A 15,228-nucleotide genomic window follows, 5' to 3' on the forward strand; every position below is an offset into this window, starting at 1 on the left:
CACCGTCGCTCGTGATGCTGGCCAGGGCACGTGCATCTGCCGTGTCTGGCACCACCCCCGTTTTCGGCTAGTGCGGCACTAGCCGAAAACAGCAAGCGAGTGTGGCCGGATGACTCAGCGACACGAGTGCGATTGGCCGATGCGCTGACTAACCAGCGTCCCTCGTCGAGCGGGCGCGCCTTACCCGAACGAGCCAGCAGAGAGGCGATCGAGGTGGAGCAACGGAGACTGAGGCTCGATTGTCAATGGCCAGTCCAGCGCCCCCCACCGCGCTGCCTCTGCCCATTGGCGGCCCGGGCTGCTAAACTAATGCCAGTTTGCTTTGGCAGCCAAGATCGCAGGCGGCGCCATTTTTTCCGGGCAGCGCAGGTGACTCAGAAGCATTCCTTCCCTTTCCCTGGCGCGCTGAGCCGCCCGTCCAGCCACAGGACACCGCTCGTTTTCGAGGCCGTCCTCCATCTGTTCTGTCTTCTTTTCGTTCGTACATATTAATCAATCCATTATTATTGTATATTACCTTTTTATTTTTTTTTTCCCCTTATTTTTTTCTATTTCTACTTTTTTGTTGCGGCCCTCTTGCGGGCATTCCTGCCGTGGAAGCACAAAACTGCGCGGTCGCTCCTTCCCTCCTTCCACTCGCTGCTGCCGGGCTTTCAGGTTTCTCACCCGGCAAAACCGCGCCTTTCCTCTTTCGCTCGTTTCGCTTGGCTTCTGCGCGACCTTTTTGGCTGGCCCAGTGCAGCAGCGTCCTTAGGCTCCTCTTCCCTTCTTCCTCTCCTTCTCTTCCTTCGATCACTTCCTCCCTCGCCAATTCCACATCCATCCCTTTCCCTTCTTTCGCCTCCTCTTCTATCAATCATTTCCTCTCTGTTTCTACTATTAATCTTCTTCTTGAATCCTCGCCGCCGCCCGACCTTGCTCAACACTGCTGCTACCACTACCCTTGGGATCTGCAGGTTTTTCACTCTTCGGATCTCCCACCTGATGCGCGTCGACTCGTCAACCATCCTCGGTCGCCTACGTGGACTCGATTCATCCCGCCCTTCCGATCGCAAACCTCGAACTCGTTGACGGCTCTCGCGAATACGCACCGCTGTATTTTTATCCTCCCCTATCTCGCCACCGCGCTTGAGCCAACAAACCCGGTAACACCTCAACCTACCTTTTCAGACCCTGGATTCTCGTCTTTCGTTGCTGCTGTGGTCTCGCTATCATCTCCTGTCGTTCTTCTACGAAACGGAAGACTAACAAGGACCACTACGTGTCCTTTTTAGCCTCGCCCTCTCGTACTACTGGCCCTCTTGCGGTTTTCTCTCCTAGCCGTTTAAATACCTATCCGAAGCCGACCATACGCTTTCCCTTCTTCATCCTTACCGGACCAAAGCGACCTCAACAGCTGCTGTCATGCGCGTTGGGGAACCAAGCTATCAAACTGGGTGCTGAGGAACGTCTACCATCACCTGTTGAGGGAAAGGGGGTTATCTGTCGGATTATGACAGATACCTCCTTGCTCGCAACGACGCATTCGACCGGGGACTCGTATCCGGTCACTGCTCCTATCCACTCCCCGGTGCTGAATGGCGCCATCTCAGATTCTGTCCCTCTGGAAGACGAAGAGCCCTACACTATCAAATGCATCTGTGCCTTTGAAGACGATGACGGGAATACTGTCTTTTGCGAGAAGTGCGAGACATGGCAGCACATCGAGTGCTATTACCATGGCCAGGAGGTGCCAGACGAACATTTCTGTACCGACTGTGCACCCTCACCACTGTATTTGGACGGAAAACGAGCCACTGAACGACAGCGGCGACTACGGGAGCAAAGTGATGGCGGTGACCGGAAAGCTAAACGCTCAGGAAGCAAGACACAGAAGAAGAAGCTACAACAGCACAAAGATCAGGAGTCGGTGAATGGACACCGACATCGCAGCGATTCCAGCTCGAGGGATCAGGCGCCTGTCATGAAAAAGTCAAAATCTTCTCACAAACCATCCGCCTCGGTCAGTTCGGTGTCCGGCCCAAAACTACAGCCGGAGTCCCGGAAACGATCTGGGTCCGTCGCTACCATGAGTCCGACGAAATCCTCCACTTTACCGCAGATTCCCCTTTACTCACACGAATTTCTCCATTTGTACGATAATGATCAAGGGTATGTGAACATGAAGAGCAATTTGGTGGTCAATATCCACCTTTTAGGTGACATGGGATCTTGGGTTAAGGATCCTTCGGCGCTCTTACGAACCGGCACTGGTCGCTCACCCCAAGAAATCTTTAACTACGCGGATGTCTTGGACTCGTCCAGGTGGCCAGAACTATCGCTGGATACTCTCGTTGATAGAGATCTTGAGATCGAGGGTGTTCATCCCACCTGGAAAGTCTTGAAAACCCAAACTGCCGTCCAGAAGGATCAAATCGTCGGGGAGGTCAAGGGTAAAATCGGCCAGCTTCGTGATTATTGTCATGATCCAAGTAATCGATGGCCGGAGCTGAGACACCCCCAGCCGTTTGTGTTCTTTCACCCTCAGCTTCCTATTTACATTGATTCCCGCGAAGAGGGCTCCATTCTTCGATACGTGCGTCGTTCATGTCGCCCCAATGTGACTATGAAGACTTTCATCACGAACGAGGTTGAGTACCACTTTTGCTATGTTGCAAATCAAGATATTCCCGCAGGATCTGAAGTCACAGCGATGTGGTATTACGATCGTCAATTGTCTGGCTTCAACAATTTTGGGAAGCAGGAATCAGGGGATAGCGATCAAGAAGAGGCTAGAGCGATCACCATGAGTAACATCCTGGCCCATTTCGGTGGCTGTGCCTGCATACCACCTCAAAACTGCCTGTTGGCTGCTGTGGATCGCCGCCGTCACCCAAGCTCGAAATTATTGAATGGAAAGCGAAAGAAATCCAAATCCAAGTCCGTCGTATCTCCAAACAGTGTCGGCCGCTCCAATACTAGTCGGGCCGGTAGTGAAGCAGCTATCGAGGATGATAATGCTGATAATCGGTCGACCTCTGGCTCTGTGCGTGGACAGACGCGCAGTCGCGATTTGACCCCGACACATCCGCCACCCGAGTGGGCTTTGCAAGATACGGAACTGTCGCAGCGCGACAGGCGGAAGATAGCAGCTGTGGAAAAGAAGTTCGAGCAGCTTGAACATGACCAACATGGAGTAACCCGAAAGAAAAAGCGAAGCAGTGGAACGTCTTCTCATCCAAATCAAGTTACTTCTTTACCTGTACGTTTCTAGATTACCCTTCTTTTTATCTATGTGCCTGGTTTACTAATATCCCGTCATTAGAAAAACTCAAGCTCTACTGGCAAATATTTGAAATTAGATACAGCAACCAGCCGTTTATCTGATGAATCATCCTTGTCTCCATATCGTGGATCGCGCCCCTCTCCAAGGAAATCTTCCGACCCTATTAACGCTGCCACACGTTCTCCTCTCTCACGGCCCTCCTATGTCGATGGGTCACAACAAACACGTTCTCCAAAAATTGGCTTTTCTCCTCTAGGTCGACGACTTTTGAAACGTTGTCATGAAGACAGCTCAAAAGCTCAATGGCCCGCAAAGCGCCAGGAGATGCCTCCGGGTATAACAACAACGGATGCTAATGCTTCCCCATCTCCTGCAATGTCCGCACAGCCTTGGTCCTCGAGTATGCGCCCTTCTTCCTCGCATAGTGAAGACGTAGATATGAAGGATGTTGGAGATGATACAAAGCCGACAAAGCCTCTCCCGTATCCAGACGTCGTTATGAGCAAACCACCCTTACCTTCGACGGCCGCTCATAACACGCTTATTCCTGGCATGTCGCTCAACAATCATCGGGCAAGGGGCTTTCATGTCCAAATGCCTCACAACAACTTTGCCGTTCCTACATCAAGTACGCCAGGAGCTGGAACGTCTGGTTCACTCCAGTCACCTTCAGATTCTCTATCACAGCCTGTTCAGACACCCGGTGGTAGTATAACGGCACCCAGTCCGGTAAAGAAGAAAATGAGTTTGGGTGATTACCTGGGTCGCCGGGGAACGATGGCAACGCCGACTACAGAGAAAAGCCAATCTCAAGCCAACGCAAATCTCGCTCCGCCCAGCAAGCCAATGCCCTTTCACCACCAATCCAGTACTCCTCCGTTGTCGACGGATGGTGAATCTCAAGTGGTGACGGCGACGGAGCCGATAAAAACTGAAGTCTCACCGGCCGACAAGGATGCTCCGATGAAGGATGTCTCTAGTAAACCACCTATATCTCCTCCTTACCTTTCTACCCTCGGAATGCAGGACGACAACAAACTCTCCCCGACGACGTGATACCCTAGATTTCGTTTCCTCTTGCTTTTTCTTTCTTCCTCGACATATCTTTTTTTCCTCTATATTTCTAATGAGATAGGGTATTGGATTTTATCTTTTTATCACGGCGTTTTCCACTTATGATGACGAGTCTTGAAAAGGGTTCTTGTGATAGCCGGGGGAAATGGCGCGCGTAAGGCGTATTGTGGCGTGACGGTTTTATCTTTTAATTGTTTCGATTCTATTCCCTAGGGCTGTCCTTCATTCCTGCAAGGGTAGATTCTGACAATGTACTTTTGACTTGACCTGATTTGATCTTGATCTTGATTGATCTTTTGCTTGATCTCTTTTCTTTTCTTCTGTTCAACTGTGTGAGACTCAGTCGACTGTGTGTGTTATTCACATTTATTTTATTACCTTTGTCAAATAGGGGTTTCAGGATCGACTTCTTTCTCGAAATGGACCCTAATTTTTTCCTCTTATTTCCTTACTGGTAGGTTCTAGGATCATTGAGTAGTACCTAGATGATGTTGATGTTTCTATTGATAACTACCTAGGTATGCAACATGCAATGATTTGGCAATCTCCCTCGCTCATAGACTAAAAATAAGAAATAATGATGATGATAATAATAATAGAATAGAATCAAATACAATACATCCCATGGAGAATCAAAAAGATAATAATCAAGATTCAAAAAGTACAAACGAGAAAAGGAAAAAAAAAAGAAACTATTTATTCATCCACCCCTTCGCCTTCATATTATTCTCAATCACATCCCAAATATGCTCTACAATCTCCCTATCCAACCATCTACCGGCACCCTCGACGCCCTTTTTCTCATCCCAGCGCGCCAGAGTGAATGTGCTCACGCCCCGACCCCAGTCCTTGATTTGGTTGGGGACGTGTTCGCCGGCCATGCCGACATAGATTCCTGCTGCGTGTCTGAAGAGGTCGGGCGGGGTGGTCCATTTGTAGGTTTTGAATTGCCATGCTTGGCCCGTTGTGAATACGGCGACTAGGCGTTGCCAGTAATCGGGTTTGAAGTTTGCAGTGCTGTCGGCGAGGATGAAGCGGGTTGGGCGTCGGCTAGATGAGGATGAAGAGGTGGATGAGGATGGTAGTTTGGGATCGGGTTTGCTGCTTCCTGTGGCGCTGCCGTCGTTGGTGAGATTGAGGTGGCGCGTGATGATGTGGATGTTGGAGGTGGTGTGGGTTGCGAGTGTGGGATGGTCGGGGGGTACGAAGACGCCGTCTTGAAGGAAGGTTTTGATATTGGAGAGGCGGATGGGTGAGGAGGCGGATGGGGAGAGGAGGATGATGGGGTCCGGTCGACGTGAGCTGCCGGATGATGAGGATGGCTTTTTGGGGAGGGCTAGTCCTGCTGAGGGTGCTGGGACGATGATTCCTCGTTTTCCTGCGTTGGCCTTGCTACTTCCAGATGGATATTGGCCACGAGCGCTACGGCTGCGGCCGAGAAACATCTCTGCGGTTTTGCGAATGTGTGAAAAGTCCTATAGCACCTTTTATTAGAATCATATCATGAATAAGCACCACAATGAAGAACAAAAGACGCACAGTGGGCTTGATACCGTGTAGAACGGTATTCCGATCCCCCAATTTTCGCTCTCCATTGTAAATTTCCTGTAATTGAGGATCAATCACTTTCGTCGGCCTCGCTCCCGCCACTGCACCTGCAGCTGACGTCGTCACAGCTGTCTTGGGCGCTGTAGCAGTAGCAGCAGCATCAATCTCAGCCGCAGAAGCGGCCACATCGGCTACCGCAGCGGCCGCTGTTGCTGCTGCTGCTGCTTCACCTTCCAGAGGCTTGATATATTCGCTATCATCGGAAGCACCTTCAAGCCAAGTGATAAGATCCAACCGCTCAACAAAAACAAGGTTTAGCACCTGCTCATTCCCGCCGGCATCCTTCCGTTTTAACGCCTCGTTGACTTCCTGCGCCGAGGCGATGTATTCGGGGATAGCGACGTCTTTCTTCTGCCATGCAAAGAAGATGCTGCGCAAGTCGACTTGTGTGTCGTTGTTGGCCGCGGAGACAAAACGCGTCAGTGTGTTTAACGGTAAGGTGTGTGGAAGTGGATGTGTAAAGTACAGGTGGCTGGCTTGTGCGAGGTCGTCTGTGAGGTTCTCGTTGGCGTTAGAGACGTCTGAGGAGGTTGTCGGAGATGGGAGAGCTTGAGCTGCGATTGCTCGTCGCAGGGACAGTAGAGGGTCGGAAAGAAGAGGATCGGTGGCCATTTCCTTGATGCGCAATTTTCTTTGTTTTCTAAGTCCTCTCGATTCTTGCAGTTGGCCACGGACGGGAATGGGGAGTGCTCGTTTATAGAGCTGTTGTCGAGCGAGAGGTAACTTTCTTTACGCAGGGCTGGCTGGGATGCACAGTCCTCCGCGCTGCGGGTCCCGAGTCACGTGCATCCTGATCTATCAAGATCAATGACCATTGTCAGAAGGTATAGAGTTTTGCATTCATTACTTTATTCTCACATGTGTTCTGTCCATAATCTAGCATTGATTGAGCCAAAGTTTTCATGGTTCTCTGATACAAAACTATCTTTACATCGAGACGTACATATGCACAATGGCCATGTACTTTGTACATGAAATGTAAAACAAAAGAGAGTAAAAGAATAGGTAACAATGAAAGTATAATAAATAGACAGCCTCCCACATGCGCTCCGTGTATCGAGAAATTCAAAAAGAGATAATTTTATATCAGCAGTGCTTCCATGTGATGCAAGAGAAAAACATGCAAATAGCGTTATCAAATCCGAAAAAGAAACGACGAAAAAACCATTGTGCAAGGACAACGCCCGTTCAATGCTTTATAAAAAAAAGAAAAGAAAAGAAACAAGAGATGCAGTCATCTTCGTATACTGACTCATTCCCTGCTGCCTTGAAAGAAAAATTACATGAAGAGAATATGTAGCCAGTGCACCTCCCCCGTCTATCTTGACCCAGAGAATAAGGAAAATCGTAACTCTTTGGAACCACTCGGTTGATAAACAGAGAGGCCCAGGTGGAATTAAGAATATTCGTTCAGCGCGTCTCTAAAATATGGTCCGATGCCTTCCTACGTCCTCACAGAACGGCTCATTGATCGCTCGGGTACCGGAGCAGGTGTAGGGGAATACGAACGGCTATTGGATCCCAAATCGAACTCGTGCTCTTGGAGAACAACGGAATACTTGGGATCACGAACGAACTTGGGAACAGAATCCTGATTCAAATGTTAGCAGCCTTACTGGAAATGACAGACAGGTTATAAACTTACACTTGACATCAATTTAAAAACTGAAGTCTGGGCCAACTCGAACAGATCAACGACTTCCTGAAGGCTCTGCAGCATGGATTCGTCGTCACCCACAGCCTTTGTCATGCGGCTAGCAAGACTATTTCGCAGACCATGCTCGATGTTCAATTCGCATGGCGATCCAGGCGCTAAGAAGGCGTTATAAAGACCATAGGCAGCAGCAAGGGTTTCGCGGACCGTCTCGATTTTGGTCAAAGAGCCTGATTTCTCCAATCGATGGTAATGGCTTGTGAATTCACTGACGTCCAAATAGAATGACAAATTCTCCTCGCACAGTGAATAGCGTAGGAATTCGCGGAATAAAAGTCGTAGGGCAGGGTCATGCAAAATGTGATTAAGACGGGCATTATTCGAATCACGGGCGCCGCGGTTATCAAAGTGTGACATGTTGCTTTTGTCGCGAGCGATCCATCCACAGATTCGTTGACCGTGCTCGGTCACGGTGTAAATGGCATGCTTGGTAGGTTGAAAATCAACCGCAGTGGGCTCCTGTTGGGCATATGGCCGGTCTTCCTGAACAGAGGTAATCATTCCATGTTTGATGAACAAAGCGGCGATTAAGCATGTTTCGCGACGATCGTTGGTGGTCGAGCAGTCCATGAGCCAGTCTACCGCAGCTTTTCCGGTGAAAGTGTTAGCAACGTACTTGTCGCCAATCCTCCTCTCTTTAGCCATCTTAACTCCTACGAGACCATTGGAGTAGTCGCTTAGCGAGTCAGAGTCCGAACTAGAAGTCGAAGACTTGATATTAGGGCCTTCCTGGCCAGCAAAGCGGCGGAAAATAACCTCAATCGTCGCACGGTCCGTCGAAAGCTTGTCAGTTTCAGTATCGCGTTCAAGATTGACCAGCTGCATAGTATTTCGTGGAGACTCCAGAACCTCCATGACGTGGCGGGCAGTAATGCCGTTTCGCTGGCAAAAGCGTTGCAAAACATTGATTCCCTTGGGAGTCAACTGATACAAACCTCCCTTCATAGGAAAAAAAGCAGCTCCTCGACCATCGACAGCCTCAATAAAACGAGCATCGGCAAACCGTTGGCATACAGATCGTGCCATCTCCTTCGCCATGGAGAAAGTTGTGGTAGTTGTGGTAGTGACAATACGGGATGGATCTTTAGGATCCGGCATGCGGTTGGATTGAGAGAATTTCAATGAGCCCAGATTATTGATAGCCTCATCGGATGTGAAGGTATGCTCGTATCTGGTGAAGCGCACGCGATGAGTATCTAATTTCAAGCTCACCATCAAAGTAGCAAACAGATCGTTGAAGTCCTGTGCCATATATTAGATTGGGATCTAACAACTCCCGATTCTTCTTCTTTCTTTTCCACACGCACCTTGGTAAAAGGACGTTCATCTTCCGTCATGCGGAGAAGCCTCGACGAGGTTTGGTGCATCTTGTTGAGCCGCGAGTCCGCGGGCTGGTCCAGCTTAGGAATCTCTTGAGGTACCAGTCGCACTGTATTCCGACGACCGAGTGACTTTTCTTCAAGCGGCGATGGCTTCTCGTGGTCCTCGACGAGCGAAGATGCACCAGCACCAATCTGAGCGTACTTGTGCGACTGCTTCGACAAGCTCCCGTGAGACAGGCTGGGGCGCAAAGATTGGCTTCCTAGCGAGGTGAAACTGGCCAGCACGTTGGACGTCTTCTCCAAGGCAATGCCGGCAAGAGAACGGCGAGGAGCGGTGCCTTTCGTAAACGGGCCAAGAGTAGCGAATCTGGCGGCGGTGGGCGGCGGAGGGTCGTCAGACGAGGAGGGGTGAATGTCTGCGAGGTCGGGCGGGTGTGAAGAGGTATATGGGAGAGTGAGGAGATCTGGAAGCGAGTTGCCAGCGGATACCCCGGTCATTGAACGCAGGTCGGGAGGAAAATCTGGAGGAGGAAGGTTTGAAGAGAGAATAAAATCACGTAGGTGGCAGGCAGGGGTGTGAGGAAAGAGCGAGCAAGGAGGGAAAGACGATTTGAGGCAATCGAAATTGGCAAGAGCAGCGTAATTAATCCATACCAAACTCTGTACTCCTCAGCGGGTACTGTTCATTACATACATACCCGCATACACACATAGGTCGTTACGGGTACGGACGGTCTGGGTGGGGGGGGTGCTGCAAGTTTTCTTGGCTCGTAAATTACCACTTACCGGTACCACGAGTGGGTCATCTTCATTGGAGGACATGCCGCTTTTGGCAAGGAGTGGGGCTGAGCCGTATGTGTATTACCGATACAAGGACTACGCAACGTGGGACTGAAGAGTAAGACGAGGCGACCCAAAAAGCAGCCGCGTGAAGATCACTGGGGCGATTATATAATCGGCTACTCCGTGTCTCCGTGGAGGTATTATATACGTATTATATCGGTACCAATTATTAGCAGCTGTGACACACCGTTCATCCTCTGTCTGACCATTTAACGAGACAGAATTATCCTGTGCGACTCGCCGCCCGAAGGATATATAGTATATAAGTATCCGTATACATATATGCATGTCTCCTTTGAGACTCACTGATTGGTGGGCGGCAACGCGTGGGAAGTTTGTTGGTGATCGGCAAGGCTGTACGATGATGATAACTTATACATCTGCTATACTATTATCTTACGGTATTCTTCACGGCAGTTGACTGTTGCCAAGCATCGTGCCAGTCCAGTCCGCAATAATGCCTTGGTGGCACGATGCTGTGTACTTATACTACGGAGTATTTATTACTAACACGATGGCGTGCCAGCGCCCAAAAGGGGAATTGCCTGTTGGACAGACCGAATTAGGAAGTCTCCTGAAACGCACGTGTTCGGTGCAAAGTTTAAGCATGGCTCAAAAGAGGCGACTCTCTGAAAAGTTAAACACGCAATTTAAGGCTCGTGGTTTAATAGAATACCAGTGGGGTGATTACAATTTGTTTACTACGTATCCAGTAATATTTACTCCGTAAGTTACTAAGCGTATGCTGTACAGGCGGGATGCATGGCACCCACAGCCACGTGGAAAGTCAAAAGGGAGGGGGAAAGGAGGGATAAAAAAAAAAAAAAAAAAAAAAAAACTCAAAGCAAGGTAGTACGCAGATAAGCCGGGAAGAATTTAAGGCAGAGAGACCGATGGCCTAAAATTCAGGTCTTGCATGTCAGCAAGGCAAGGCAAGAAAGATCGTCGACTCATCATGCCTTATGCTCCGTGCTGCATGACTCATTGCAAAAAGATGTGAGGAGGACATTCTTGGCGTGCGCACATATCCGTCGCTCGGAATATCTAGCGGATATATTGTGCGGTCGGGGGAATTCCGTGATTCCAACGCTTTCCGCTTGGTCGCTCACGATTTCTAGCATGTACTCCGTACTTAGCACTTGCTACTTATGATTACAGAGTCTCCATAATGGGAGATGGAGATGCAATGGATGATATGCCGATAAATATGTGAATAAGGATTAGCTACTTACGGATTAGCCAACCGCCCGTGCGTGGCTTACACGGTTTTCTCGGTCTTTCTTTTCTTTTTTTCAGCCTTTCGTTTCATCTTGTCCAGATCTCTCAGCTGGTGGTCAAAGCGAGCGTGGCTTGGCCAGGATAATCGTCTAAGTTCTCGTTCTCAACACGATATGAAGCAAGCCCACCTCAGGTTAAACTTTCCAAGGCTCTGCCTGATTCCATCCTTATTCCACGTGGCAGATGTGGAGTTATGTTTTTTCCTCTCGTCTTTGATTTTTTAAAAAAGACAACTGATTCTTGTATCTTACGAGCCGGAGATTGTAGATTACACTCCAGAAATAGATTCAATCTGATAGGTCCATGACTCGTGATCCTTCACTGGAAACTGTTGGTTTCAGAACTGAGAATGGAGTCGGTGGACGTTTAGCATACGTAGTTACGTCGCCGGACTCGCCGGAGAGTGAAACTAGCGCCCTGTACTCCGTACTCCGCACTTCGAGGCAGTAATCTGAAAAAAGAAATAGCGGTGAAGCGATCCATGCACAGAGAGAGATACTAGGCAGGTCACTACGGGCTCTTGAGACATATAAGAGAGGATGCTCTCATGAACGGCGCTTATCAGGAATGTTGTCCGAGTAAAGTTCAACCTTGCCCTGTTTTGTGTATACTATCAGAGTGCTAGAAATACATAAGTACCGACTGAGAGATTGCAAGCCTTGGACAGCCACGAGGTCCCAGCACTCTGGTATCGCTTCTAGTTATGGCGTGGTCAGAACCTAATTTTTGTAGGTCGGAGGTTAAAGTTGTCTAAGGCTTTGCTGTCGCTAAGTAACTTGCCTTGGAAGTGTTATAGGTTAGAAGAATAGAAATTAGAACTAATAATATGCGAACTTGACATACATTTTCAAATCTTATAGTCAAGTAAAAGAATACGCCTTCCTCAAACGGCTTAGCCTCCACTATTGGACGGTCACGGGACACACTCTGCCGCGCTATTCCCCCTCTTGGACAGCGGTATTCTTTGTATTGAGCTAGTATAAAGTACAACCAGTTTGGTTAGTCAGTCCGAGAGGCCTGACGAACTCCTGAACTAGGGCTTAAAACTTAAATGCTGGAACTTGACCACGTGGGAAACAAGCCGTGCCGTCAGTCGCCGCGGCCGTTGTTTCGGCCTCGTTTTCCCCCTTTTCACTTCGCATTGGCATAAAGAAGGAGCATTTAGACGACGCTCAGGCGTCGTGCGGTGGGCGTGGCCTGGGCATTTCAACATCCAATGTAATATTCAGACCCATGCAGTCTCAATGCTCGGTATTGTTGAGCCATCATAATTCACGGCTTGTCCCCAACGGTTTAGTTCACGTTTCATAGTTGACGGCGTGTTGACAGCGGACTACGGAGTACTCCGTATACTCCTACGCAGAATACAAGAATAGCACTACCCCTGTCAGCCCTATTCGAAATTGAACCAAGACAGCCAGTGGGTCGGCATAAGCTCATGTCCTGCCGAGTACGAAGTACGAAGTACTCCGTACATCAAATCTAATATCCCGTCCTCTGCCGCAGGAGTCAAGACAAGGTTTGCAGTGAGCCTAAGCCCTAAGTGCAAAGGTTAAGGATTGGTGACGTATTCATATGCGCTAGTCTTGTCACAGAGTCATGACATCGGGGTACGTAGCTACTCTACATTGAATCCGAAAAACAGCAGTGCCAACAGATCTACGTAAAAGTCGCCGCATACGTAGTAAAATCCACGAGGCTGCAAGGAATAATTCTTCTCCTGGCAGTCATCCAGTTTGGTTAAGTACTGAAGGCGGCCCCATGGGAGATTTCGGTAATATTCTGGAAGGGCTGGCACACCCAATTAAATTTGATTAATCGAAGAGGATCGTTCACGGTTCCCGTAAATAATACCAGTACTAAATACCAGCTAGTCACGCAAGCAAAAGTTTGAGCCGCACCGAGTCATGTATGTTGGTATGTACGTACATTGCTGGTCTAGTTATTACAGCATCATAGTTTATTAGATTTAGTTCCCTTAGACTCTTGGTCCTGTATAATCTATATGCCACAAAAGGCAGGCTGCATAACAAACTAACCCAAATCGTCCAACACGTGGAATAGCCATTTCCAGACAAGCGAGTGGAGCATTCCCGTCTCGTCTCGTATGTACGGTAATTTACACGGGCTACGCTACCCACAAATGATTACTAGCGCCTTTCAACAGAGATTTTGTCTGAATTTTGAGTTAAAATGATCCTCGTTGGCCACGCGAGCGGTGGCCGAATTACTTACCACGTGAATACAGAGCACACCGTGCTCTGTTACGTATACGAACACACAAAGTCGGAATAGATTTCTATCTCACCCTTTCTTCCTTTGGGGTTCTCTAAGTTTTTAACTTTAACTATCAGTCATGAATCTCTTTTTTGAGATGAAGGAATTGCCGGCTCCACTTGTTCCCTGTTTCTTGTTCGGGAAAGCACTTCCCCCCCTTTCACTTTCTGCTAAATCGGTCTATGACGACAGCACTCGGCGTTGGGCCGGATTGGGAAGTGCTCAATCGCGTTTTCCATTCGGCCTAACCGCAAGTAGTAGCAGCATATCTATCGCTAGCCGGAGTTACGAGATATCCTCCGTATTTGCTCCGTAGATTAGAATTATACTACTATAATAGACTTATCTGCACTGTGAGCTAAAGCGGGATAAACTCTTCGTTGTCTAAATGCAACTAGCGATTTGAGATAAGAGACAATAAACTCGATATACTTCGAATTATAAGGTGAACTCAATTTCGGCTTACTTTAATAAACTTGTCTTTGCGGAATTCAAAAGACTTGACTATCTGGTCGATAATACAACATGACTAGAGTATTTTAACACGTTTCTTATAAATCAAAACGTGGAATGACCCAAGTCTATCGGCAGTATATTAACTAGTCACCCCACTAGCAGACTGGTTGATGCCAGAACCAGGCAACGCAATGCAACTTAATCTCAAGCATACTGAAACTAGCACTCCGTATGCATGATCACATATCGCTAGCTACTAGTTTTCGGCCGACCGGAGTACTCAACAATTCAAGTGGACTGCGTATGTTCTTATCTGCATTGGTCTATGTTGAAAATACATACTTCTACGCCCATTCTATTCAAAAAGGTCTAGGTAGTGTTGGGGATCGTACTATGGACTACTCCGCAGTCGAATCGGCTAACAGCCCGAAGCTCTAATCTCACAGTAAGACAGATACCACTTTGACAGAATTAAATCGATGCTAGTTGTTATGAAATTCGTGTTCCATATCAATACGAGTGCGTGCATGTTGTAAGTACATGTATATTTTACTACATGGCATATATATATATATATCCCCTGCAGTGCATCGCAGACTATTGATATAAGCTTGCCGATCATGATCTACGCCTGCCACTGCCACGCTCTACACGGAGTACGGAGTATACACATACTCCGTGCGTAAGTTAAAATTCTGCATGCATGCATCTGCCAGGTGGTCAATACCATGCACTATGCACTAAACTTATAGTTAGTCATAGTGCTCAACTACTCACGTAGGATACTAGGTTATATACCAATCATCCCGAATGGGGCAACTCATGTCGATCGATCACACATCACACATTCCTTTTCCCTCAACCTGTTACGCAAAGCAGGCTTCCCCGCTGTATGTTGCATGCTGCCACATGATATCCACACGCCGAGGGCTGCGGTAAGTTAAGAATATGCAGCTAGACATGCAATGCACCTGGTTGTGCCGGGTTGTCAATCCTGGCTTGTACGGACCGGACGGAACGCTCAACATACTACTACGTAGCACGTATATAGTATGTGCATGTATTACCAGGATATATAACTAGCTAACTAATAGTAACGGGGCTTGGATTATTAATCTCGTTGATTTTCACGGGAATCCCGAGGCGGATGCCGCCGGACGCATGCAGATCCATAGCATCAAGGATCTGTCTATATACCTAGGTTACTATACTATATATAGAACCTCGGAAAGAGTGATGAGGGGTATGTCCAAGTACCTAGGGGATAACATGTAGAATCGTGGGTGGTGGCTTTCCGGATTAGCGTGCGCGGCCCGCCGCTTTATGATTATCCTCACCGATGGCCAATGGCCAATGGCCAATCCGCTGATTTACTTCAACAGTCGATGTCT

At 48.3% G+C, this 15,228-nt stretch overlaps 3 protein-coding genes across 3 annotated transcripts; 1 reads left to right on the top strand and 2 right to left on the bottom strand.

The window, feature by feature from the left end:
* Window positions 1-1,492: 1,492 nt before the first annotated feature.
* Window positions 1,493-4,321, top strand: UA08_07544 (hypothetical protein; the record flags this gene model as incomplete). Its single annotated transcript, XM_020262450.1, has 2 exons — window positions 1,493-3,241; window positions 3,305-4,321. The coding sequence occupies 2 exons, from the start codon at window positions 1,493-1,495 to the stop codon at window positions 4,319-4,321; spliced, it is 2,766 nt and encodes a 921-aa protein (XP_020117472.1).
* A 710-nt stretch (window positions 4,322-5,031) lies between these two features.
* On the bottom strand, window positions 5,032-6,559 carry UA08_07545 (hypothetical protein; the record flags this gene model as incomplete). Its single annotated transcript, XM_020262451.1, has 2 exons — window positions 5,032-5,814; window positions 5,879-6,559. 2 exons carry the CDS (start codon window positions 6,557-6,559, stop codon window positions 5,032-5,034), a joined length of 1,464 nt encoding a protein of 487 aa, XP_020117471.1.
* Window positions 6,560-7,391: 832 nt separating this feature from the next.
* UA08_07546 (Developmental regulator flbA) lies at window positions 7,392-9,481 on the bottom strand (the record flags this gene model as incomplete). The annotated part of the gene is made up of 3 exons (XM_020262452.1): window positions 7,392-7,538; window positions 7,593-8,903; window positions 8,969-9,481. 3 exons carry the CDS (start codon window positions 9,479-9,481, stop codon window positions 7,392-7,394), a joined length of 1,971 nt encoding a protein of 656 aa, XP_020117470.1.
* Between the last annotated feature and the right edge of the window lie 5,747 nt (window positions 9,482-15,228).

Source organism: Talaromyces atroroseus (genome assembly GCF_001907595.1).
Source record: "Talaromyces atroroseus strain IBT 11181 chromosome Unknown scaffold_11, whole genome shotgun sequence".
NCBI classification, from domain to species: domain Eukaryota; kingdom Fungi; phylum Ascomycota; class Eurotiomycetes; order Eurotiales; family Trichocomaceae; genus Talaromyces; species Talaromyces atroroseus.